At 43.6% G+C, this 27,145-nt stretch overlaps 1 protein-coding gene across 6 annotated transcripts in view; it reads left to right on the top strand.

Annotated features, from left to right (window-relative positions):
* TTC12 (tetratricopeptide repeat domain 12) overlaps positions 1–19,617 on the top strand; it is a 34,478-nt gene extending 14,861 nt beyond the window's left edge. For all 6 annotated transcript variants that reach the window (XM_039496874.1, XM_039496877.1, XM_039496872.1 and 3 more), the window contains 12 exons: positions 1,321–1,390; positions 2,686–2,774; positions 4,758–4,926; positions 7,784–7,876; positions 8,396–8,459; positions 9,587–9,721; positions 9,864–9,968; positions 10,797–10,865; positions 12,642–12,743; positions 14,343–14,442; positions 17,591–17,816; positions 19,449–19,617. In XM_039496874.1, the coding sequence (XP_039352808.1) occupies positions 1,321–1,390; positions 2,686–2,774; positions 4,758–4,926; positions 7,784–7,876; positions 8,396–8,459; positions 9,587–9,721; positions 9,864–9,968; positions 10,797–10,865; positions 12,642–12,743; positions 14,343–14,442; positions 17,591–17,816; positions 19,449–19,524 (1,298 nt within the window). In that variant the 3' untranslated portion in view covers positions 19,525–19,617. The remainder of the gene's footprint in view (positions 1–1,320; positions 1,391–2,685; positions 2,775–4,757; positions 4,927–7,783; positions 7,877–8,395; positions 8,460–9,586; positions 9,722–9,863; positions 9,969–10,796; positions 10,866–12,641; positions 12,744–14,342; positions 14,443–17,590; positions 17,817–19,448) is intronic.
* The last annotated feature ends 7,528 nt before the right edge of the window (positions 19,618–27,145 follow it).

Here is a 27,145-nt window from a genome sequence, read left to right as displayed (position 1 = left end):
ATACATTATGGGCTTGATATTTCAAAAGTTTTGGGCCAGTAAATGCATGTATGAAACAGTCACATATTTTTGGGCCTAAAATCTGAGCACAATTGTGTGCAAATCAGGCATGCTGTGCAGAATAACATGAAGCACTTACTTTGTCGATATTGAAAGGCAGCTCTGTTTCCCCTAGAGGAGGTGAGTGCAGATCTCCCATTAACAGTCTTGAGAGTTATGTGCCACATCAAAGGAGAAGACACCGCATAGTTTGGGAAATGAGGATAGATGTTCAGTAACAAACCTAGATGGCAAACTTCTCCCATGAATGTATGGTAAACTGTAACCACATGAATCCATTCAGTATCCAGTACTCTAGCTTTCTTCTGAAACTGGCCACTGTTGTTCAGTTCATTGGGATAGCGAATTAATCCTTGTTAACATAATGTAAATGATCAGATGAATCACCAACATTTTGCCTTTTGAAGAGAACATTGGAATTGAAAGGCTTTGAGTTGGGCTCCGAATGTAATGCTAGACCCAAAGCCACGCAGACTTTGGACAAATTCATATCAGATGTGAAAATCACAGTTTAGACTCATCTCTACTGAAATCCTGACAAGTTCTGAGTTCAGGTGTTTCCACTGCATGTGTTGAAATCTACAGCAAAGAGTACAGGTGCTTGAGCATCGCCAGTTGTTGCAGAACTCTGGTCTTAGAAGATAGGTAAAGAGGGAGTTGATTTTTATGATTTAATTTTAAAGTATACTGTAAATTTTAGGCCAATTCCCAGTGGAGCTACCCAGCTGGCACCAAATGAGGGTCTAGCCCTTTATATGTGCAGTGCATTACATTCTTCTAGCTGTGTAGCCTCCAGTATGTGAGATGTCCTCTCTCTCGGACCTGTATTCTTCTTTAACAGGGGCCTGGACTCAGTGAGCTGGCTGGGCTCTTCCTACTTTAGCACCTCCAATTCCATGTGGATCCTTTAACAGCAGTTTGTTTAAAAATGTTTACAATTGATTTGCAAAGCGTCACGGGTGTGTAAATCTTCCTGACTCCTCGCAAAGCTCTTTAAATGAGGTTACTCACTCTGTACAATTATAGACATGAATCAGAGTGTATATACTTCACTGCTGTTTCTGCTCCAAATACTGTTTAGAGGATTTTCCCCCTTTATGATGTAAATATGTATAATTCCCCCCCCTCCCCCCACCCAAAGCTGTTGATTGTGACCTTGTCACTTAACACTGTTTCTAGAGAACAGGAGTGTGCCTTCGTGATGATATATCAGCCAGATGGATTGCTGGGCTGATGTGGTTATCTCTGAATTTGTTTCAGGCACTGAACAAACTTTATTTAGAACAAACAATGGATTCAGTATAATCAGCGACAATAAGGTCATAAGACGGTAAGGGATCTCGTAAGGAGAACAGTGGGGTATTACAGCATGAGGAAATGAAAAGATATTTAAAGAAACACAATCGCTTCTCATGAAATTCAGATGAAATGATCAAAAGATACTGTGACAGCATTTTAATGTCTGACTATATTGACTTCTATTTGACCTTTAGACAAGTAATGCTCTTTTGGATGTAACGGGCAAAACACCTGCTGTGCTTCAGTCTTTAGTCACCTGGGTACGTCCGCAGGGTTAGTCCTTTTCATTCCTCTGCATAGCTGCGAAGATGAGTAGGTTTGTAAAACTTAACATAAAAGAATCTCAGATGCAGAAACTCAGTTACTTAATGCACTGAGGGCAAGATCCTTAGCTGGGGTAAATTGATGCAGCCGTGCTGATGCCAGAAGAGCGATGTTAACTTACACCAGCTGGGGATGTGCTCTAATGTAAGCTGTAAAACTGTTTCTGGGCATCCGTTTCAGCCCTATAATCGAGGGGGAGGATCGTCCTCCAAGATTTATACTTTCTACTGCTTATATCAGTTGTATATTCTTGGCTGCCTGTTGTGTTGTACTGTACTAGTCAAGCAAAGGAGCTAGTGACCTTATTTGACTTTAAGCCCCTGTGCGATTCAGTCTGCCTCGTGGATGAGAGGATATATGCTCTGCATGAGATCAAAGCCATTTGCTTAGTGCTGAAATCTGTTTTTTGAAATTCTTTTTGGAAAAAGATGACGGACTCATTGGTGATATATTTGGAAAGGGTTTGGTTAGGTATTGGCTGCAAAATGTTATGCAGAAGACATGACGACCAGAAATTTCAGCTGGTTTGAGATGGGTCTAGCACAGAGAGATTTGAGGTGGTCCCAAGAAGCTGAAATGAATGGGAGTGGTGCCTTAGGATTCCAAATGAGGCTGCATCCTGGTGATCACTTCAGAGTCTATCAGTATCCGCCACTGGTGGTTGCTTGAGATATGAAGCAGTTTGTCCCCATACCCACACGAATATGTGGCTTTTTGGTGAGCCAGCTCTCACTGATCCATAGAGTGCAGGGATGAGCTCAGCAGGGGTCCATGAAGCAGGCAGCTATACAGGCAGTCTAGCAACGCCAGTGGCAAAGGAGTCTGACTGGGAAATGGAAGCGGCATTCCTAACGTGTTTATTAAAATAGCCAGTTTTGGAGCTTGGGAACATAAAGAAAAAATCCTGGGGCAGATCCTCAGGTAGAGAAGCCCATGGGGTTTCTCTGACTCCACATTTTTGTCTTTCCTTTGCTGTTTTGTAGATCTATATTTTCATTTCAGGGGCCTCTCTGTAGCAAAGGAAAACACTGCTGAAGCGGAATTGTCCATTTCTCTTCTCATCCTCTGGCAAGCAGTCTGTGCTGGGAATGGTAAGGCTGTGTAATCGGCATTAATCATTGTTAATGTGCTGCTAATATGGAACTGACTACAGCTGAAATGATTGTTTTCAATTAACATCACTTCTCAGAGCACTTGGGTCTAGACCTTGCAGCACACCACAGATTTACAGGGCAGATGCAACTGCTGCAGGCCCAGAGCTAGCAGTAAGTACAGTTGTGGCTCTGGGTCCCCTAGGCAATGAAATTATTATCCATTTTAATGGATGGCTTAAAGCTATTGCAGAGGCTGAAATGAGCTCCTGTTCTGGGGACATCATTTGGTCTGTTCTGGGGACATCAATGTCTTCCACCATTAGTACCTATATGTCAGGAGCTAATTCTTCACTGTTTGCTGGAATTTCTAGCTCTCGTTAGCTGATGTCGGGAGTGGTGCGTAGCAAGGAGGGCTTGCAACCAGCCCCTTCTAGTGCACCTCAACAAACAAAGCCAGTGCAGAACAGCAAGTAGAAGTTATTTGCTGTTTATCTTCTTGAGTATTGTGATGTCTGGAGTAAATGTGAGCCTTGGTGATCTTTTCCAGTGTGTTTTTGATCCATTCCGGCCTAACTTTTAAAACAGAGAACCGGCTGCCTTGCTGGTGTAAATCAACATAGCTCTGTTGATTTTGTGTAGCTACTTAAGTTAAAATTACAAGGAGTCTGATGGCACCTTAAAGACTAACAGATTCATTTGGGCATAAGCTTTCTTGGGTAAAAAAAACCTCACGTCAGATCCATGGAGTGAAAATTACAGATGCAGGCATTAGATCCTGACACATGAAGAGAAGGGAGTTACCAGTGTTGACAGTGTTCTCCGCTTGCGAGGTAACTCCCTTCTCTTCATGTGTCAGTATATAATGCCTGCATCTGTAAGTTTCACTCCATGCATCTGAAGTGAGGTTTTTTATCCACGAAAGCTTATGCCCAAATAAATCTGTTAGTCTTTAAGGTGCCACTGGACTCCTTGTTTTTTTTGTGGATACAGACTAACATGGCTACCCCCAATACTAAAGTTAAAATTGTGGCTCATTGTGTCTGAGTGCGGATGATTTTGGCTTGCATTCTGCCCATTCTCCTAATTTTGTAGCTTTCATTCCATTTTATTATATGGTATGAAGGACCTGTTGAGAGAGACAAACAGACGGTTTGGCACTTTCATATCTGTTCTTGTAAAATGGGAAGCCAGAGGGCGTCTGATAGTGCAAACAACATTTTGTTCTGTGCAGGTACCAAGAGTGGTAGCAAAATATTGGTGGAGAGATTCCATGTACAATTTCCCTGTGGAATAGTATTAAACTCATGGGAAGAGCCATATTTTTTTGTTTATGCTCTTTTTGGAAACTGAGGTCCTTTTTCTTAAACCAGTTACAGCAATGCAAGGCTGAATGCCATATACGGGTGCCACTGTGGCATGATAAAGCACACCTTGTTAGGACCCAGAGAATCCGCATTCACTGGCACAGCGTACTGGGTGCCAATCCTGTAATTCTAGAGGGGTTGTAGGTGGGCAGAAAGGGAATAGCAAGGTAAGGGATGGTATACCAAATGGCACAAAAGGAAAATATTGAACATTTTGAAACCTTGGGGCCAAAATTTGCATTGATTTACACCCTATGTGACCCAGCTAATGTCCAAGTGGTTGAACTGGTGCAAATGACAGCAGATTTTGAATACTGCATGAATATGCTAAGGGACCAGCTGCTTTGTCCATTTTGGAGAGTCTGAGTAATGGATGGAGGGCAGTACTCTAGCCTCATCTTTCCCTGAAATTATATCATGTGAAATGAACACTCCTCTATGCCAGTCACGTAGTGTAAGGGCCCTTAAGTGGATGAAATAAAGATAATAGTACATTTGAATGATTTTCTACAGGTTCTGATTTAATTGCTGTAGAGGGATTTCATGGCACATGATGTAATTGCTGTAGAGGGATTTCATGGCACATGATGTACGACACAGAGCTTTTCTTTTTCAGAGGAGAATCAGCGATTGTTGTTAACTCACCCTGATGTGAATGTGCAGCTTCCCATGCTGCTCTCATCTGACGTGCCTGAGATCCAGAAGCAGAGCTTGGCATTGCTGTCTCTGTACTCTCAGACCGAGAATGGAAGAAGTCTGCTGGTCAGGCACCAGAACCTAACCAAGTACTGTATTCTGCTAGAATCCATAAACAGTTGTACTTGCAGTCCACAGCTGAAAGATAACATACAACAAGGAACTCACACTTAGCCTTGTCACTCAGGAAGTTGAAATTTATGGCCCAAATCAACTAGATTAGAATTATTGGATTCCTGGACAATATTTCCAACACCATTATCTCCAGGTCATCCAAACCCATAGTGGGAGCACTTCAGTATCCACATCTAATCTAAGGGAAAATAAAGTCCAGCCCAGAGGTCGGCAACCTTCAGCACGTGGCCCATCAGGGTAATCCGCTGGCGGGCCACGAGACGTTTATGTTGGCCATCCGCAGGCAGGGCCCCCACAGCTCCCAGTGGCTGCAGTTCACCGTTCTCAGCGGCACCGTTGAAGCGGCACGGGATGCAGGGATGTTCTGACTGCTGCTTCCCGCAGCTCCCATTGGCTGGGAACGGCGAACCGCGGCCACTGGGAGCTGCAGGGGGCTGTGCCTGTGGATGGTCAACATAAACAAAATGTCTCGTGGCCCGCCAGCGGATTACCCTGATGGGCTGCATGTCAAAGGTTGCCAACCCCTGGTCCAGGCAAAAAAGTGTCCAGAAGCTAAATTCTCCTCTTGGGTGGACCTTCTGTGGCTCCCTCCAGTGGCAGAGCTAATGGGTGAGTGACTCTCCCCACTCTTCCCACCTGGCAGACTTTGTGGCGTCTTTTTTCAAGTCAACAGGTATAATTAAAGTGGCACCACTGATGACCCATCACGTGCCCCTCTGCCCCGCGGCTCTACCACTGCTCAAAATCTGGCTCTGCTACTGGCTCCCATGGTCATATTTAATACTAACTGGGAAGAGTGCCAAATAGGCAGTGAAGACTGCAGTGATGGAGAGAATTTTGGTCTGAAAATAGGGAATGTCTTCTGTAGCTCTGGCTTGTGATATTAACAGCACAGAACATCTCATGAATTTGAACTTAGCCCAGGTGAATGGTGGCTAAAAGTCAGTTCCCTCTGATGGCTATTTCGTGACCTCTGCCAAATGAATATCTTCCCACTTCCTGAATTCTTGTTCATATGATAGCAATCACCAACACAGGTGGCAATAATTGGCACAACTGATGTCTGCCTCAACATTTGAGGCCAGAGACTGACTGGGCCAGGGATGCTTAACTCCACTGTTCCCTAAAGGTGTCCCCAGATCAGGGGTGAGGCACAGTGACAGGGAGGCTTGGACTCCAGCTGTCTACCCATCTTAGGTACTTATGTGGTCTCCATCGCCACCTCACAATCTTTAATGCATTTATACTCACTGTACCCCTGTGAGGCAATTGCCCCTGTTACAGGTGAGGAACTGAGGCACAGAGAGACCAAGTGACTTACCTGAGGTCACCCAGGAAGTCTGTGGATGAGCAGGGCATTTAAACCCAGGTCTCTTGAGTCCTAGTGCCCACTGGCTAATGACCTAACCATAGAGGGCTTCAGACACCTTTCACCAATACTTCACAAACTAACACCAAAAAAATTCTTGAATTCCCCCAAGTCATGCCTGATTTCTTGTCACCAGAACTATCCCTGGACAGTTTCTTAAGCGACAGGCCCAGCTGGGCAAAAGCAGTAAAACAAAGAGAGCAGCAGTGGTTAGAGGAGTACCATGCAACATGCTTCAACTTAGGATAGTTAGGAGTGTGGGGAAAGACATCCTAACTTTCTGCAGCACGTGGCAGATTGCACATCCAAGCATGTTTTCACAGCTGAATAGAAAAGGGCTTATTACTGGAAAAGTTTAGATAACCTCAGGGCACCTCTCAAGTAACTTTACTTAGTAACCTTTCCTTAGGCGATAGTCAAATATGTGCACTCTGTCTCTTCATCAAAAGCTTATTAAGTTATCTTTGAATGTGTTGAGTTTCAAGCTGTCTCTCTCATCATCCAATAACTGAAATTTATGATTATTCAGAGGATTGCAATGACTCACTGAATGGAGAAAGAAACCACAGTCAATTATCTCTGTTACTGTACCATTATCTACTGCTACAATTAAACAGAGAGTAAATTTTAATGGGCTGGTTTAAATGAAATAGTTGGAAATAATTGATGAACAAAAAAGATTAAACAGATGTACATACTTTAGTAAAGTATGTACAACATTAATCCAGAAACATTTTTAATCAAAAGGAAGGTTAAAGAAATGAGCCATGTCTGAAGGAAAGTTTGGATGCTTTTATTATTAATAATGTCAGTTAATTTTGCCATGGTCTAAAATATCATGACAGCTCCTTGTGTCTACTTTTGAAGAAAGAGTCTGGGCATGATTGTCAGAAAAGAGTTAGGTGTGCAAAATGCACATGTGTAGCTGATTCTCATAGGTGTTCTGTAGCCACAACTGCAACTGAGAGCTGCAGGTGCATGGGTCACGGCTCACTTGTAGGTTTAAACCCGTGTAAATGGTGGATTCTCTATCACTTTAAGTCTTTAAATCATGATTTGAGGACTTCCGTAACTCAGCCAGAGGTTAGGGGTCTGTTACAGGACTGGATGGGTGAGGTTCTGTGGCCTGCAATGTGGAGGAGGTCAGACTAGATGATCATGACGGTCCTTCTGAATTAAGGTCTATGAATCTAAATGACTAAGCTTTAATCTCTCTCAAAGTCAGAGAATTTAGGCTCCTAAATTGGTTAAGTGCTTTTGAAAACTTTACACCAGATTCTCAGCTGTGTAAATCAGCTTGGCTTCCTGATTAAAACCGACTGAGGATATGGCCCTAAATCCCACTAGAACTCTATGGGACTTGGGCTCCTAAATCAGTTAGGTGCTCTTGCAAATGTTACCCTGGTGCATATCTGACATGACCATTATTAACTTTCTTACAGGTGGCTGCAGATGCTGATTGCATTCGTCAGTGTTATGGATGACAGGGCTAGCTGTGCCATGAACCTGCTATCTAACCTAATCAAGGAGGAAAAGTAACTAGTACTTCTTAAACTATTCACTTTTTTAGAATTGTGAGGTCATTTGATTAGCCCCAGAATACACAACGTTAAGTCAGAAAAAAACAACTTGCGGAGCTGCATACAGAATACACTTTTCTTGCGTCTGATAGGCCAAAGAACCATTTCATGCTTGTACTATTAAATAAGAGGTCTTGGCAAAAATGGAAGGATTTTTTCATCTTGCACTTTTTACAAGAAAGTAACCTGAGGTTTTTCACTCTCACCAGTGTCACTCCATTGGTTTTGCACAAGTGTAGCTGAGGGAAGACTTAACTCTTACATAGTAAGGAAGTTTTAATGCAAAATTAAAACAGGATATTGGGAAAACCAAGGATGTTTGTTTTTGTGTAAAATTGCATTTATATTGTTATTTTGAATCCTCTCCAGTTGGGATAAGATTTGAGCCAGCCTTTTGGTTGCTACAAGGTGCATTTTTCTGTGTTCATTTTGTCTAGATCCACAACTGGCTGATGAATATTGTTTTGCCAACAGGTTCAAAATCCAGTGTCGTATCAAACTTTCTACAAGTGTTTTGCCTCTGTTCGCACAGTTGTTGGTAAGAAAGAGCCTAGTTTTTCCATATTTTTCATGAAAAGTGCTGTTTGCATAATTTCTGCTCTATCAGTTCCTTTTAGCTTCGGGGCTGATTGTTCACAGCTGGAATTCGCATGATTCTTTAGTCCTAGGAATGTAAGAATTGCCATGCTGAATCATCTCTGGATCCTTCCAGTCCAGTAGCTGCAAGAAATCCCACAACTGCCTACTGCACGGCAACCTGCCCCTAGGGAAAGTTTCCTCCCCAGTATTTAGAAGTTGGTTTATGCTCTGAAGCAAGAAAGCAACTTTACAAAACTCCTGAGATGAAATTCTGGCTCTAATGAAGCTAGTAGCAAAACTTCCATTGACCTCAGTGGGGCCAAGATTTCACCCTGTGTGAGGGTTCTTTTCCCCAGTCCTTTTTGTGACTTTGGATACACTTGTCACTAACTAGTTCACTCTGTCCCAGATTCAAATGTCTCATTGACTGATTTTATTCTACGTTTCCTGTTTAGGGAGATATGGATCTGAAGACAACTTTAGGTCACAAATTAAATGGGTTTGGTGGTTTGATTTTTTTCTTTAGCCATAGTTTATTCACATTTCAAATCCATAGTCCTTTAATAGGCCTCTGTTGGAATAGCAGGAGGTGCTTCAGGTTAGGCATGGGTTGCACTAGACAAAAATGTATATAATGAGAAGGAAAAACTTCTCTCTCTACTGTTTGCAATGAGCGACAAGAAAATGGAACAATAGCTGGGATTCATCTGTTTTTATTTTTCCCTTTGAAAATGTGTTAAAATTGTTAACTGTCACTACCTCAGGGTCTGTCATGCTGTTTGGGCACAACCTGATGGGGCAGAGAGTTGTATCATTTTGAGGTCAGGAGGCAGAGACACAATTGTTAGTTCCCCTTTGGTGTAAGTTTTCAAAACAATATGCAGGGATTTAGCTCTGTGGCTTCAGTCAAGGTAATTTGCTAAGTATGGTGCACCTCTGTGATTTATATGAGAGGAGTAATTACAGAGTTTCTGTTTCCACAGCTAAATCAGCAGGAATAACAATGACAAAGGAGTATTCTGCACTTGATTATTGTTTCATCACTGTTGTCCTGAATATTCTTTCTCTCTACTCTTGTTTTTAAAGAAAACCGTCAAACAGGTGAACCAGCCAGCCCTCACCCAGTGCATTGGCATCATGGGAGATCTGTGTGCTGATGTAGTCATCCGACTACAGATGGCTGAAAACCAGGAATGCTGGCAGGCCTGTTTAAAGCTTGTGGTAATTAACTTAATGAATACTACTAGTTCAACAGTGTTTCCTCCAGAGATCTCAGAGCGTCTGACAATCATTGATGTGAGGTGTGCTGAGGACAGATGTGTTTTTGAATCGGATGCTGAATAGTCTGTTCTTCTCTGTGTAGGATGAGTGTTGCTCCACTGGCAACTCAGCAGGATACCAGGAATGTTTGTTCACAGTGCTGGGCCTGATGATGAACTTATCCCTGGAATCAAATTTGGTCATTCAGGTATGGCATGCAAGGTTTATTGATGTTCTGAAGAAGCTTCCTGATTGCTTTTACTGCTTACCTGGAGCCTTAGAACTTCAGAAACAGTGGCTGTCCCTTTCTCTCTCATTACTGTATATAGACCTTATCCAGTGCCCACTGAAGTTAATGGGGGTCTTTGCAATCTCAGAGCATTTAAATAGACTAGGAGGCTGGAAGGAGGAGAACTACTGTGGACAACCTACTGGTGGTTATTGAGAACTTCTCAGTCTGCATTGGGAAGGAAAGTTTAATTGCACTGTTACGGATCAGGAACATCTGTTTCAAATGGCTGTTGCACAGCAGGCATGGGAGTGAACTTCGGGGCTCAAGAGTTAGCACTCGGGCAGTTAACATTCTGTTCTCAAGGCTCTTCACTGTAGTCATTTTCCAGAGGGAAAAAGGGGACAACGTGATGAGAACTTGGGGATCCGTTTTGATTACCTTCTTTTTTAACATAAACATTTAAAGTAAAGTTCCTCTCTACAGCCTGACCAGTGGAAATCTGAATGATGCACATTTATTCCTCTCCACCAAGTTGTATTCTGTTTCGTCATCTCAACTATATTGCCTGAGTGCAAGTTTGAGGCCTGATCCAAAGCTCATTGAAGCCAAAATTAATGCCCTAAGGATTGAGGGGGAGATTTGCAACTGCACAAATGACAATTAGGCACCTAACTGCCATTTGTGCCTATGGAAATCTCCCTTGAAAGCTTCCCTGCCATGTGATTGCCTTCTTAATGCCATTTCTAATGAAAGCTTGATTGTGACCCTTTAGACCTGAATTTCTAATACTGCTTATTGTTTCAGGAGCATGCTGTGGATGTTAGCAGGAGATGTTTGTCTCTGCTTGGCAGTAAAGATGGAAGGATTGTGACGGTAAGTGGATACCTATGAGCTACGGGAAGATTGCGTAACCAACCCTGCACTAAATTCACAGCTTCAGGCCCTGAATTTACAGCTGAATTCTTTAGGCCAAGCTGTTGCACCCATGTGGATGTAGCTTTGTGGCTCCAGTCACGGTAATCTGCACAATCAGGATCAAGGGCATAATGGTCCTAAAGCCCTTTCTTTCTTTCTTTCTTTCTTTCTTATGTAGAACACAAATGGAACGTAGTTCTCTGTTTTGGACATTTATTTTGATGTAAGAGGCTCTCTGTGTTCTGTGAATAGAATAGCTTTTCAGGGAAGTTTTTTTACAATGTATTATCAACAAGATGGTTTTAGCTGTTAAAATTCTTCCAGAGATAGGCAAAGAAATGAATCCAGAAGTAAAGCACCAACTGCAGACTCGGTGTCTTCTGTTTCAGCTGTTATGCTTGAATCATCCCTGGAGTATTGTACCCATGTGTAACTCCCTGTCAGGGAGTCCCTCCCACTCTGAACTTTAGGGTACAGACGTGGGGACCTGCATGAAGACCCCTTAAGCTTATTTCTACCAGCTTAGGTTAAAAACTCCCCAAGGCACAAATTCTTTCTTATACCTTGGATTAAGTAATGCTGCCACCACCAAGTGATTTAAACAAACATTTAGGGAGGGCCACTTGGAGCCCTACCTTCCCCAAATATACCCCCAAGCTCCTACACTCCTTTTCCTGGGCAGGCTTGAGAATAATCCCCTCACCAGTTGGTACAGGTGAACACAGACCCAAACCCTTGGATCTTAAAACAATGAAAAATCAATCAGGTTCTTAAAAGAAGAATTTTAATTAAAGAAAAGGTAAAGGAATCACCTCTATAAAATCGGGATGGTAAGTACTTTACAGAATAACAAAAGACTCAAGAACATAGAGGATCTCCCCTCTAGGCAAAACCTTAAAATACAAAACCCGGCATAAACTTCCCTCCTCCTAAAAAGGAAATCACAAGCCAAAATAAAAGTAAGTTAACGCATTTCTTTGCTAGTACTTACTAATACTAATGGAGTTGGATTACTTGCTTTCTTGATCTGTCTCCCGCAAGCACACAGAACAGACAGACAAAGAACAGACAAAACAAAGCCTTTTCCCCTACCCCAGATTTGAAAGTATCTTGTCCCCTTCTTGGTCCTTTTGGTCAGGTGCCAGTTAGGTTACCTGAACTTCTTAACCCTTTACAGGTAAAAGGATTTTGTGCCTCTGGCCAGGAGGCAGCTTATAGTACTGTATACAGAAAGGTTGTTACCCTTCCCTTTATATTTATGACATTCCCATTAATGCCAGCTCTTCCGAGGCAAGCTGGTGGTGCTTATGTGGTGTCAGCTGGGAATCATCTCTCCTCTGACTGAACTCATATGGGCCATGCTGATCTATTTTACTTACCACTACTTTGAAACAGTGGTAGCTCTCCTGAGCTGCTTTTAACTGGGATCTCTTCCCATAGTCCAAGCTGCCAGGAGTTGTGCTGAAGTTGGAATCACCTCTCCCTAGGCTGAGCCATTAGGAGCTTTGCTGAGTTGGGTCTAAAATGAGCATCATGTTAAAGCTATTGTTCTGTAATAACATTTCCTTCAGGATATATATTTTTCTTGCCCCCTTTAATTACTACTTTGGCCTTACCCAGCCACCTACACAAACAAAGGACTTATTAGGACGCCTAATAAAAGAGAACAGGGCAGAAAGATGTATTTGCTTAGGAGAAAAGTCATTACCTTTTCATTTTTTAATTTTTATTCAGAGAGCCATTGGGCTGCTAAGTCACATCTTGCCAGCGAGCTCCATGGCAGTAGAAGAGGCAGTGACAGGAGGTGTGGTGAAGAGAATGCTTAGATTCTTGAAGGTAATTTACTTAACTGATTCCACTTCATAGCACTCCCTCAGAGTCAGGGTTTTCCCCTGGGACTGCAGAAGTCCTACCCTATGATATTTATTACCTGTTCTTCTTTTCTCTGTTTAGTGAACCCCTCCTGTAAAAATGTATAGTAGACACAGAGGACTCTTACAGGACTGACTGAAAACAGGGCATTGCTTTTTATAGATATTACATCTGCTATAAATCAGATGGGTTTATATCACTTAACTGAACATTTGGAAAAGTGTCCTTATCCAGTGCCCAAAAGCTTAGAATTATTTGAAAGTCTGTCAAGCCACTAACCAGTCTCCCTTCAAATCCTTTCTTAAGACTCGCTTCTGTGGTGATGCCGGCAGAATGCTGCCAGCTGAGAAGGTTTAGGCAGGGATTGTGATCACTCCTGCTGAACAGCTTGTTAAACAGAGTGTGTGCACAGCTAGTATATACAAAAGCATACACACATGCTGCCTTCTCCCTTGCCCGTGTTTCACCCGTCTGTTGTTTCTTGCCTTTAACTAAGGCCCCAATTCTGTAACTGTCCATGTGGGGCAGACTCCTGTGCTCAGATGTAGCCCAACTTCAGTCAATGGGGCTCTCAGCAAACACAGGAGTCCACTGTTGCAGATCCAGTTGGATCCTAATGTAGGGAGCTTGGTTCAGAGCCCATGGAAGTAAACAGGAACTTTTCCATTGACTCTTAAATGAACGGTGAAACAAGCCAGGTGCCAGTGATTTTAATATGTTTGTTTAGCATCCAGTAGATCAGAGCCCTGGCCTGTTTGGGGCTCTTGGCATTACTGTAATACAAATAATAAGTGGCATGGAAAAGTACAACGCCAGATCCAGCTTTTGTAACTGGCATGGTAACGAAGGAGTTAGTTCCCAATTTTGAAATGAATCCAATACCAGAGCCATGGCTTTGCAGTCATACCTGTGTGTTCTGTGCAGGGAGAAGATGGCTTTTGCCACTTTAGCGTCTATATTCTTAGATATCACTTAATGTGCCTCATGTGTATGTACTCAAAGATCTTAATTTTAAATGTCACTTGCAAAACAAACCAAAACAAAAAATATCCAGTGGCTGGTGACTCAATGGCAGATGCACTAGCTTTTCATCTCTGAAGTGATTTAAGATTGCAGGGTCCACAGAGCAGAGAGAACAAATGAGTTTCATACATGGAAGTATAAAGAAAGACCTTTGCAGGGTAGTAAATCTAGCCCTTTGATGGATTTATTCCCTTATCAGCTATTCGTTTATGACAATGCCCCTTTAATATAAATTTGCATAGCAGATTTATTCCTGCGGGTGTACATAGTCCTATTAAAGGTCAGATGATTAGAGCATGAGGGTTTGAGTCACTGAAAATCTGTGTCTGTGCATAGTTATGAGGTGGTGGGTTTAAAAGAGATGGAGATTAGAAATATCAGCATCTCCTAGAAGGATCTGGATTTGATAATTATGCCCAGGCATAAAGCATTCATAAACAACCCTCCAGTACTTGAGACTTCCTCTCTGTTCTTGCAAAAGTTGCGATGTGTGAACTGTAAATTACATATGTATTTCTTTAAATCCTAATTAAAATCCAGGCTGGTGGACCGACCACATCCTGTTATGCTATAAAGACCCTTGCTGTCTGTACTCAAAGCAACAACCAGGCTCGAGAGGAGGTGGTGAAGTCAGATAAAAGTAAGTGACAACTTTATTAGCCAGAGATTGAATGCAGAGGTTTATCCCAGGGCTCCCATCACAGAAACGCTCTTCCTCTAGAATGGAGCTGAGCATTAATTCCGTTAAACTCCCATACTGATGCCACCATGTTTGCAGAAAAATGTACCATTTCACCTCCTGGCTTAGCGCTTCATTATCTTTCCAGCCATGTGCAAGTGGAAATGTGCACAGCAGATAATGAATGTAGGATATGGAGGCTGCACTTAGCTGAGTAAAATGGCTCGATCTGCAGATCCCCAGACTGGGAGAAATACATGGAACAACATTTCACTGGAATGAATCCAGTCAGTAGTTTACTAGAAAAGGCTAAAGAAATAGGTTCATATTTCCCAGCGTGGGCAGCTGAAGAGTGACTTAAACTATATTTAGGCATCTGAAAAAGTGGCCTAACTTTTAGAGGTGGCATGCAGCTCCAGCTCCCTTGGACTGCAAGTTGGCAAGGTTGGCCTAAGTAAAATAACAGGGGGTTGAGGGAGTGTCACCAGCAAACGTTTCCATTGTATTAGTGCCTTTAGGTCTTTCTGAGTGATCAGCACTTGAGTATGTAGTTGTGATCGTGTGCAGTAACACTGGTCAGAACATCTGAAAATCTAGCTTTAGTCCATTCCACTCTGCAGGACCTTAGAATGCCTGTGTTGTACCTAGATGGCTGACCCTGGCCAGCACCTTTTGGTTCACCTGGTCCAATGGCCTGTGTCATTTATTGGATTCTCTGTGGACATCTGCCTCTACTATTTCTGAAAGTTGCTATTGAGGTAGTTGAGATTCTCTTTCTGAGCAGCGAATTCCAATCTCAGATATGCCTCATTGCACTGAGAAAGATGCATGGTGCATCTTTCTCTTTCCTCTTCTTGGGCCCTACCACCTCACTCTGATCTCAGCTAATAAGGATTATCCCTTTCCTTCCTGTCAAACTAACTCTCATCTCTTTTATAGTATTTTCATCCTGCTCCATCTATCTATATAAGTTAAACTTGCCTCAGTTTTCTTTGCATCATAATAATAATAATAATAACCAGCCTGCATGTAACACTCTTCACTCTCAGATTTCAAGGGACTGTGCACAGGTAGGCAGGCATTATTATCCACCATTTACAGATAGAGAAACTAAGCTGAGAGGGGTCAAGACACTTGCCCAAGGTCACCCACCTAGTCAATGGGAGAGATGAAAATAGAGTCTAGATCTTCTGACTTACAGGCCATTGTCTTATCCGCTGGTCTCAGCAGTCTGGAAGCAAAAGACCTCCTTCTGCTGTTCTATGTCTGGTAACTTCAGATGCAGAGCTGGGTAAAAGTTTGTCCCACAGGGCTGAGTGCTCTGGGGTTTCCTCTAGCAACTCCAGAGACCTCAGTCCTAGTTGCATGACTAACCAACTCTTTGTCAAGGACAGGCTGAATGCAGATCACGTTGATAAAAGTAAAAGATCATTTAATTCCAAACTCTATTCTTCTCCTTCTCTTTTGTTTGACTGGATAATGGGATACGGTGTGGTGCCCTATTAATGTGAGAAGATGAGATGACAAGGAAACAGCACAATGAAGCTGGAGTTTTTTGCAAGTTCATTCTTGCAGGGGGTTCAGAACAGATCTCTAGGTTTTTAGATCTTTATTTCTTACTAGCCAATTATAAAGAAATGTTTGAGAGAGTTCCTTCCTGGTAGCATCAAGGGAAAGACTTCAAAGTCAAGAGGAACTTAAGCCTAAGGACTCTGGCCCATTAAAAGCCACTTGGAGCACCTTCTCTCCTTTGTACACCCCATGTAAGTGCGGTTAATTGATGTGGTGTATGGAGAGAAGCTTCCTTTCTTCATGTTACTAATAATGCTACAGTGTGATGCTTTCCAACCAAGCTCTGGGTGTTCATCTTATGCTAAGTCACATTATCCTGTCAGCTCAGTTCAGCAGCCCAGATACTGTTTTGCTGCCGGGAGCCCTTTTAGGTCAAGCTGTAGTTTTCTGACATTAAACTGCATTCCAATCAGGCCAGCAAGTTCAGCTTCTGAAATGGATCATTGTTGGTGCCCCTGCTGCCGTCTGGAGCAGCCCAGCTTCTCGGGAGCTATTGTCACAGCAGAACAAAAGAGAAAGCATGATGTGATTAGGAAGAACAGAAGAGGCAATGTAAGGAAATCAGAGCAGATTTGTGTAGCCCATGGGGAATCTTCAGTATGAGAAGGACGTCGTTTTTGTTTGTTTGTTTTTTTAAAGCAGCCTCTCTGAATGCTGTGTGGATCCTGCGGCCCTAGGAGATGCTGGTGCTCTTCGCACCACAGCTCTTTATCAAGATGATGGGCCAGATACTCTGCTCGTGCACACAGGCATTGCTCCACTGAAGCTGCCAGAGCTGGGCTGATTTAGCCACCTGAGGATCTGGCTCTACGCATTGTGCTTTTTTTGTTTTTTTGGTGGTAGTCTTAGTGCAGTGGCTTTCCATCTTAGCATGCCTGTAGGTGCACAGACTGCCAGATGGGGGCTTGGAGTTTGAATGTCAGATTCAGTGCAGAACGCCGTGGCCAGCAGGAGCTCAGCGAAGGGAGGATGTTCAGGGGAGAGGGAAAAAGAGCTTGTTGCGCAGCTGTCAGACCCCCTCTGCTGGCACTCAGAATGGTATTAATTCTCTGCATGGGAACCGCATCTGGCCCTCAGCTGGAGAAGAGGAGGTTGATGCAATTCAGTCCTTCCTTTTCCATTTGCCACTGAGCCATGATGGGATACTAGATTGTTTCCTCAGGGGCTGGTGTCAGTGATGCTCAGTGAAATGGGCACAAGCAACTTGGTTGACCTTCTCCCAGATACCAAGAGCCTGTGCTTGGCTATCCACTCCACAGAGCAAGCAGCCTGCAACCCCTCCCCAAACTGGGTCTTGGGCAAGGGGCAGCCCACTGTGATGGGAGCATGCAGCATGACAATGCCCCTGTTTGTGTTGAGCTCTTCTTTCCTTCTTCATTTTCTTCTCTGTCCAGTTCCCAGAGCTAACTAGTTATTACTGCCACTACTCCATTCTGCCATCCGTTTTCAAAGAGCTATTTCTGCTGGTGTATCTGGGGCCTGGCCCCCTGCTGGACTTACCACAGCCCTTCCAAGTTGTTCCTTTCTCTTCTCCCAGAGTTTGATGTGTTGCTGAAGCTCTTGGCCTCAGAGAACGAGATGGTGGTGGGGAACGCTGCTTTTTGTCTCAGCAAATGCTTCGAAGTACCTGGAGCTGCTTCGTCCCTGCTGAATTCCAACATTGTGATGATCTTATTAAAACATGCAGGTGGTGAAGCCAAGAAAACCTCAGTGCAAGAGAATGCAGCAGTTGCTTTAGGAAAGCTCTGCGCTGCCGAGCCAAGGTATTATGGGGAAGATTATGATCCTTGGGCACCATCCAGGCTGTGATATCTTCCTAAAAAAATATATATAAGGCACCAGGCTTGAAAAATGTACCAGGCACCTACTAGCTAGAGAGCTAACTCTACCACCATCTTGACAGGGAGTAGAGAGCCCTCACCCTGTCTCCTGGCTGTAGGGACAGAGGGGACATGCTGTCAGTTTCATACTCTGTTTGCTTGTAGCCTGGTGGGCAGCAGTGTCAGCACAGACTCATTCCTCTGCGGCAGGAGCTTCTGGAACATCACCAGAAACGTGTCGGTTTCACTCGGCTGCAGCAGATTCACAGGCACTGGCCAGTATAGCTGACCAGGAACTTTCCATAGGGATGATTGTCTAATGGAAAACTTGCTTTCTATAAAATCAAAATTTGTCTGCCAGAATATTTCAGTGTTGTTGGAAAACTGTTCCCAGCTCCCTTGCACCTCTGCGGCCCCAGCTCCCTGGCTCTGGAGCAGCCCACCAGATGGACTGCCCCAGAGCCAGGGCTTCCTGCTTTCCAGCTCCTCAGCAGCCCAGATGCCCTGGAGCCTTGACTCTCCATTGGGTGGGTTTCCAGGGCCATCTCAGAATATTTAGAAAAGGTCAAAACAAAGTGTTATATGAGCATGAGTGAGTGTGAAAGCATGGGGTAGAGGATCCCAGGCTTAATCTGGGGTTGTGTGATAGTTGTCCATCTTGTGCGTATAAGAGTTCCAGCCAAACCCGTCTAGCTGTAGTCAGTATCACAGTGCCTGTATGCCCTTTGCTTTTGCTGCCTGGAGTGTCTTAGCAGGCAGAGTGTCAACTGTCCACATTGCCTCGCTGTCTGAATGGGTCTGTGCACGCTGATGAAGCCAGAAGACACTGGATGTCTGTGTTGTTCACTGTTGGTTTGCTTGGATAGCTTTCTGGGAATCGTTTTACGCTGCTCTATAATGTTGCTTCTGTTGAAAGAACAGAAGAGGAAGGAATGATACGACAAGTCGTAGCGATCAGAGAAATGACCTGAGAGCGAAACAAGAGTGTAAATGTCTGGAAAGAATGTCTGCAGAGAGACTGAGAGGGCCTAGCAGAATGCACATTACTGCAGTCCAGTCACAGGAGCTGAGCACGGACATACTAATATACCTGCTGAGCTACTGAATAAAGATCAGGGGATAAGGTTTCGGCTTCCCAGTTGATGAGTACTTCACTCCTGCCGATTAGAGCGATGTGCCCAAATTGGTATCTTTCAGCAGAGAAAATGTAACGCAAACCCTGGATCAGAAGCTGCTAGAGAGTAAAAGGGAGAGACCTCACTCTACTACTTCTACTGACCTTGGATATCTGCTGTAATAGATTAAAACCCACTGTACCACTTGGACATTCCTATAAAGTATCTTTGTGTGGTTAATGTTATTTTATTTTCTCCTGCTGTGTGGGGAACAGTAATATATAAGCATTGTCTGTCTTGCTTTCCTCTTATGGGGAATCTATTGGCTATGGCATTAATGTTTCCCGACAGCTTGTGCATAGGATGTAATAGAGCAATGGAAGTTTAGATTTCTTGCATTGTCAGTCATATGCCATCCTTGCCAACATTTGATCCTTGCTTTCTTTTGTGGTTGTTGCAGGCATATTCTTCAACTGCGGGAGCTCAATGGAATGGCAATCCTTAACTCGTCTATGAAATATGTGCAAGGTCTTTGAATTCCCCAAATGTTTTTGGATATAGGTTGTTAATACTGCAGTATTCCGTTTGCTGTTGCTCATTCCTTCTCTAATAAAAATTGTTCAAAGAGATTAGACAGTCTTTCAATCCTTTATCAAACTGCAGCTCCCATGTCCAGGGGAATTAAAGTCAGTTCCTTGGCACCATAACACCTCTCAGACCAGATCAGACCTCTGGACCATCTAATCCAGTTTCCAGGCTCTGACAGCGGCCAGCACCGGAAGATGCGAGAGTCCCCATAGTGACAATTATGGAATAACCTGCCTTTGTTCCTTGCCCCTGTCAGTCAGTGATTGGCTTAAGTCCTGAAGCCTGAGGGTTTATATAACTTGTTTCAAATGTACTGAACATAATGGTGGGTGTTCTTGCTACCCACATAAATGTCATCCTTTTTTTTAAAATTCTGCCAAGCTCTGTGTCAATGAGATTGTGGCAATGAAGTTCATAGGCTAATTATCAGCTGCTATCAGAAGTATCCATGTATTTCCATATGTCAGTGTTTATGCTTCCTGCCTTTCAGATTCATCACTTCCATTTCTTCTTGTCTTCTGAGAGCAAATAAATAGGATCACCCAATTTACCTTTACTAATCGTCATTATTTTATTTACCTCTGTCACATCCCCTCCTATTCATCTCTATAAACTCAACAGTCCCATTCCTCTGTATAATCAAACTCGGCATTTAAAATATAATGATGCAAATAGTATGTCCTTCTTTTTTGTCTGTTTCCTGGAGTGGTTGGCCTTGAATTAGCGGTTATTCAAAACTCTATCTGGCAAACTATCCTGTAATAAATTGTTCTTATCTCTTCAAAGCTAAATCAAACCATAACTACTAACCATCGGAAGACCTGGCTGAGAGAGAAGCCAGTGCAACTAGACACTGTTCTATAGAGGCAGAACAAACCACATAACTGAGAGGTTAGTCTAAAGAGATGATAAGATCTGAACTAATCCTTGGATTCTTTATTGCTGAAGTAGATTGGCAGCTTTAAAGAATCAGAAAGATAGGATCAAGATGAGGCAATGGGAATACCCACTAATGGTCAGTGAATTGGAAAAGGCAGGTTGGCTTAGCATTCAGGATGTGGAAAACCTATCCAATGCAGACGCCATATGGCACTGATCCCTGACTTAAGAGCAGCAATAGTAGTCACTGTTAAGAGGCACCCCATTATATACATACACACACCTCAAAATCTCCGGTAAGAGTCTGCAGAATCCAGACTAGGCAAGGGCAGAATTTGTGCGGTAAATTCAGTATCTTTACTAGGTGTTTAGCTTTCAGCTTACGATACAGGACATATATAATGTGTATGTATATAAAAGCAGCAAGCACATAGGACAGTCTTGTTTGATTTTGAAATAGACTCTTCCCTTCTCCCTCCGTGATGCTTGTAGATGGCTATTATGTATGTAATCTCTTCCCCTAAGAGTAGTGGCTGTCAAATTATATGTCATTATCTTCTCTTTGGAGTAGCAGCTGAGTTCACTAATCTTTCCTATTTCAGGAGAAGGAAATGCTGCTGCACCTGGGTTTTTTTTCCTCTCTCTTCGGATATTGTATATGTAGTAATCTGAAGTGCTGGGATGGTCTCATTCTTAATCCCCCTACCCTTAAAATACAGGGATTGACTTGCAGATAGCATGGGGAATCAACTGTACAAACATGTAATGTTATTGTTCGGTGTCTGATTCAATTCTTGAAGAGCTCTCCCCTCTTTAAATTTGCCGAAGGCATTGCTTAAAAATGAGATTGATATTGGTATGCAAAGGCAGCTGTCGGCTAGCAGGTGTGTTAAAAGCTGAGTAATGGATGCACAAAGTGAGCTTCCTAAAACCTCAGGCTGGGATTTTCAAAGGAGCCCCAAAAGTTAAGTAGGTTCCCAAAATGGAGCTACTGTTATGAGATACTTATTGCGGTTGATTTTCAGTAGCATTATAAGACAGATATCATGACCTTTAATATTGCCTCACCATCACCAGTATGGATAGAGGATTATGTTCTCACCAATGTAGAAACATTCACATACTTGGGCAGCACCATCAGCCAGGATGGTGGAAGAAGCCAGGACATCCGGAACAAAATCAGTAAAGCCAGGAACATCTTCAGGAACTTAAATACAGTCTGAAAATCATCAAAATACAACACCAAAACCAGACTCAAGATTTATCAGAGCTGTGTACTTTCAACACTACTTTATAGTGCAGAATGCTGGGGAATGAGAAAGTCTGACATGTCCAAACTGTCTTCATTCCGTACAACCTGCCTCGGAAAAATCCTCCATATCGTTTGGCCCAGAACAATCTCAAACCAAGATCTGTTGACACAGTGCAGCCAAGAGGAGCTGAGCACCATCATTGTCAGGAGTCATTGGAGAGGGATCAGTCATGTGCTTTGGATGGAAACTGATTCCATCACTAAAGTAGCAATAAGATGGACACCTGAAGGCAAGCGAAAATGAGGCCGCCCGAAAACAACATGGCGAAGAGCTGTGGAAGCTGAGCTGAAAAACCTGGGGCACAGCTGGGGAACCATTGAAAGATTTGCCAGAAACAGACAAGAGTGGAGGAGCTTCGTCACTGCCCTAAACGCCAGAGGCATAATAGGAACATGATGATAATGCTACTCAGATTATCAGAAAGAGGTGTTCTGCCCAACAGACCTGTTGCCATCTCTGCCAGCATGAAGTGAGGAGTCACAGCCCCCACTTGGCCACTTCTGCTGATCGGCCAAGTCATGGGCATCCTCAGAGGCTCCCTGTCAGATACGCTGGCTGTGATTCTGATCTCACTCTGGTTTTACTCTGGTAGTACTCCAGTTACTCTAGATTTGCACCAGTGTGAGAGACGAATTATCACCATTCTATGGCTGGGTTCCATTTCCTTCCTTTGAAGACTTCAGCTTTGTTGTAGCTCATGGATCTATGGGCAGGTGGATGTTTGCAGAACTGCGCTAAGCCCCACCACATGAAGCCTGTTTACCCATGAGCTTTGCAGAATAGTGGTTCCTATTACACAAACACAGCTGATGCTCCAAAGTCATCCTTTCTTCCAGCTGCGGTGCTCTCCATGATGTATGCAATGACTGTGGCATTTGGTGCTGTGTTCCAGACACTAGATGGCATACTGGTTACTCATATTTAACTCTTTAGCCCTGAGGGTATTCAAATAGCTTAAATTTGTGTGGGGAGAGTGGGGGAATATGTCAGTTACCTTTACTTCGCAGAAATCTCCAGGTGACACCAACCAAGTGAGCAATTAGATAAAAGTTATAGGAAAACGCAGAGGACAGATTGACATCAGTGGAAGTCAGCGATGTAGCTGAGGAGCTTCACAGAGAAGTTTGGTTCTACCAGAACAATCCAAAGAGCACCAACTGAACAGAAGTATGTTTACTTAGCGAAAGACCTAGGGAACAATAATGAGATCTGTCATATGACTTTCAGCTGTTTGAAAACTACCAGGACCGCTGAGTGGGTGGTTGCTCACTGTAGTCACACAACTGGCTAATGAATATGAAGAAGCTGATGGAAGCACGACTACCTGAAGGCTCCTCTGGGCTGTTTTGCGAGCAGTGTAGTGTAAAGATCCATAGCGTCATGGAAAATCATGCCTCAAAGTCATTAGAACAGAATTCTAAATTCTGCTCCGGTTCTCAGGTTTCCTAATGCAATCAAAGTTTTGCCAAGTCCCCAGTACCTCCCAGAAGAGCTTCTTCCCTATTGTGATTTGGGGGAATCTGCCCATTGCATCTTCTACTGCTTTTTTGGGGGGTGGGGTGGAGAACCACAGTATCTGATACAGAATATGGGACAGGGAATTCCCTCCTCCCCCTGGGAATAGGATGACTGATGGTTAGATCGCTTTTATACCGATCACTGCATCCCTCCCATTTAAGGTCAGTAAAGTGAGCACCTTGTAATATGTGATCCCAACTGCAGCTTTGCCTTTGTGGGACTGTAGACGCAGGAAGCAAGTCTGAGGAATTGGAAGGCCATCTATGAAAGCTCTGAGTCCAGCAACAGGCCGACAGCTCTGCTGTGCAAATACTAAGCCCCACCACCATCCAAATTTAGAGATTTACACTTCAGATTCTCTAAAAATTGCCATTGATGCTCTGCCCCTCTCTATTCTAGGGCCCTGGCAACATTATGTTTTTAAACGGCTGGAAAGAATAGAACCGAGTGGGGAATTTCCATAGTCTCTGGTATTTAGGAATCAGGGAGTGCTCTAGTGGCTGGGAGTTCAGTGACTGGGTAAGCAAAGGCAGCAGCAGCTCTGGCATGGTGCCCAAGAGACAGGAATGATCCTGGGAGGTTAGTTTAGCTTACAGTAAATGCCTGTGTGTATTTATAGTGGGGAAATTCCCAGGAAAATTGTTGTGGCCACCTCATCTGCAGTAATTGACTCCTCATAGTTGTACTGATCAACACCCACTGTGTCTGTTTCTGTACCTCTCCCCTGAGAGGTGTGTCATTCTGCTAAAGAGGTTATTGCTGCCGCAGTCCATGTGAGCCATTTGTGCTTTTGACAAACAGATAGTCCGCATTCCTATACATCCGCCTAAATCACATGCTTTAGTTCTGAACGAGGGTGGTGCTAATGCTTCTAATCTGGTGGTAAACTGCTAATGGCTTCTAGGAGTCAGACTGTTGGTGCTGAAAAATAGCAGGCTCAAACGAAAGTTTCCTTTGGGAAATGGCCAGGGAGGCAAGTCCAGAAGTGAAAAGTAGAATGGTAATTCCAATGTTTTCCCCATTGGGCACAGACAAGGCTCCTTCCCACCATATGCAGGTGATACCGATTCACCCTGGACACCTCGGTTAAGCCTGTCATAGGTGTCAATCAATGGAACCACATGGACTTACACCAGCTAAAGATCTGACCCAAAGTTACTGAACGAAAGTTGTCAAGGCTGAATCCCCACTCTGTCACTTGGAGTGCAGAAGGTGGGGGCCCGTACGGATTTAAAAAAATAATACTTGCCACTTCAGGCTTGTATTAAACTCCCAAGCTTACAGCTTTTCTCTGGTTTCGGTTTGGTAAACAGGGCCACCACCCAAATGCAAAAACTCCCGTGGGCCCAGGAAGGAGCACTTGGGAATTCTTCCCTGTGAGGTACCCTCAAGCCCTTTCACACCCACCCTCGGGGGAAGAGCTGAGAAAGAAAACAAAGGAAATTGCTATCAGCTAATTAAACAACATGCACAAACCTTTTAGGACACCAAAAATCCAATCCTGTTCTTAAAAAAGGTAAATTTTATTAAAAACAAAAAGGAAGAAAATACATCTGGAACTTAGGCTTTTGCTAGATTTTAAAAGAGCAGTTCCAAAAATCAAGCACCCAAAATAGCTTTCTTGGGGGTTCAGCTTAAAGGTTACAAGCAAACAAAAGCATCTGGGGTTAGCACAGAGGAGTCCACAAGCCTTACAAAATAAACAGAAATAAACCTAATAGTGTCTTCCTAAACATTCCTAACTTACTTACATATTTGGCTTGTTAAAAGTAGTTTTAGGTACGATCTGATGGTTTTCATGCCTGGTTCAAACTTTACACAGCATTCCTGCTGCCCGTCTCTTCAGCGCAGAGAGAAGGATAGACAGAGGGGTAGTTTCTTTACCAATTTTAAAAGTTCTAGCCTTCCCATTGGCTCTTTTGGTCAGGTGCCCACTTTTTTTTTCTTTACCTGGGGGACTTTTTAACCCTGTACAGGTAAAGCAAGTAGAGAACAGCTACCAAGAGGGATTTTACAGCTAATTGGCTGGCTGGGTGTTCATCAAAGGGAGCTACTCCCCACTCCCCCTGTCACACACTTCATTTATCAAAAAAGTCATTGCAGCATTTGTGCAAACTAATCTACGGCCTGGTATTGTGCATATGGATTATAGCAGAACAACTGAAATAGATATTCTTTAGTGGATTTGTATCAGAGGTCCCATGTTCAGCGTCCGCTGATGACTCATTATAATGGTTATTACATGTCAAACAGCCTGAAGTTGAATTATAGCTTATAAATTTAGAGACTTAATCACAGCTGCCATGAGTCAGAATGTGGTTTGTCCTGGTCTGTACTGACCTCTACACCACATTCAGCCTTGATAACATTTTGGAGCACCAGTGTAAGCTATGCATAGAGCAGACCCAAGAGACCTGCAGAACACTGGCTGGGGGAACAAGTGGGACAGATCTTGGACAGGCCTGTTGGAAGTTTTTAATCTGGGATCCAATTTGGTAAATTATTATCTGTTATGGTAGTGTCTAGAGGCCTCAACAGAGATCAGGGCCCCGTTTGTGCTAGGTGCTGTACAAACATATAGTAAGAGACAGTCCCTGCCCCAAAGAGCTTCCAGTCTGATTATACAAAGCTGGGAAGCAGAGGTGAAAGTAAGCCGGCAGGGGCCGGTACAGCGTCCCAGTAAGACAGTGGCCACCGGTACATGCTGGTCCACAGCCGACATTAAAGTGCTGCTACAGCAATGCTTTAAGCACCATACCGGCAGGGCTGCTGATTGGAGGGGCGCAAAAGTGGCAGCTGCCTGGGGCCCGGCGATTTAAAAGGGCCCGGGGCTCCCAGCAGTGTCTGGAGCCCCAGGCCCTTTAATTTGTCACACAGGCCGGACAATGCTGAAGGGCTGGCTGGGGGAGTCTGGCCCCAACCCCGCCCCTTCCACCCAAGGCCCTGACCCTTCCGGGGGCCCAGAGCTGCCCCCCTCATCTTGCCCAGAAGCCTGGCCGCCCTGCGTACCAATAAGTCCTTTAAGTTACTTTCACCTCTGCTGGGAAGGGAAAGAAAGGTGAAGTGATTTGCCCATGGTCATACAGCAGATATGTAGTAGGGCTAATGTAGAAACCAGATCTTCTGACCCCTAGTCCAGTGCACTAACCGCTAGATCATGCTGCCTCTCCAAAGTTGTCCATTAAACTTTGCTGAAATTTACAGCTGATTTATTGTATTTTAATTTTTGTAAAACAGGCTGCAGTAAAACACATATCTTTATACTGTTCTCAGAAAGAATCCAGAAATTCCAATACCAGAATAAAATATCAGAAGAAGGGAGACAGGCTCTTGGGAACAGAGAAATATCATTTTTTCTCGGAAGTCTGCACTCAACAGCAGCATAAAAGTGGCTTGTTGAAGGATGGAAAATGGCTTATTGTCCATTGGAGGCCCCCTGCTTGGTGTCTTTTTGTTGCTTTCCTGTGCTGTTCCTGCTCTAACCTAATCTAATTGCCATGCTTATCTGAGTTCTTGCCCATGCTGGGGGAAGCAGCATCTGTCACAATCCCAGCACTTGCTTGATGTAAATATAATGCTCCCTATTGGTCACCCTTTGTTTGCACAGCAAGCACTTGAAGGCAGGGTCCATCTCCTGTTATGTGTGTACAAATCCTAGCATAACAGGGTCCTAATCTCAGTTAGGGCCTACAGCTTCAATCCCAATCCAAATAATACCAAGAATACAGGGACGTGTGATCCCGTAATAGATGGCTGTTTCCGAAAGGAAACATTTCCAGGCTTGTAAACGTGACTTTTTCATAATGAGCCTTTAATCTCTCTTCCCAGAGTGTTATTTAAGTATGCTATAAATTATTCA

This window comes from Mauremys reevesii, linkage group 12 (assembly GCF_016161935.1).
Source record: "Mauremys reevesii isolate NIE-2019 linkage group 12, ASM1616193v1, whole genome shotgun sequence".
NCBI classification, from domain to species: Eukaryota; Metazoa; Chordata; order Testudines; family Geoemydidae; genus Mauremys; species Mauremys reevesii.
Note: the sequence above shows the minus strand (reverse complement) of the source record. Positions and strands in the feature narration are given on the sequence as shown.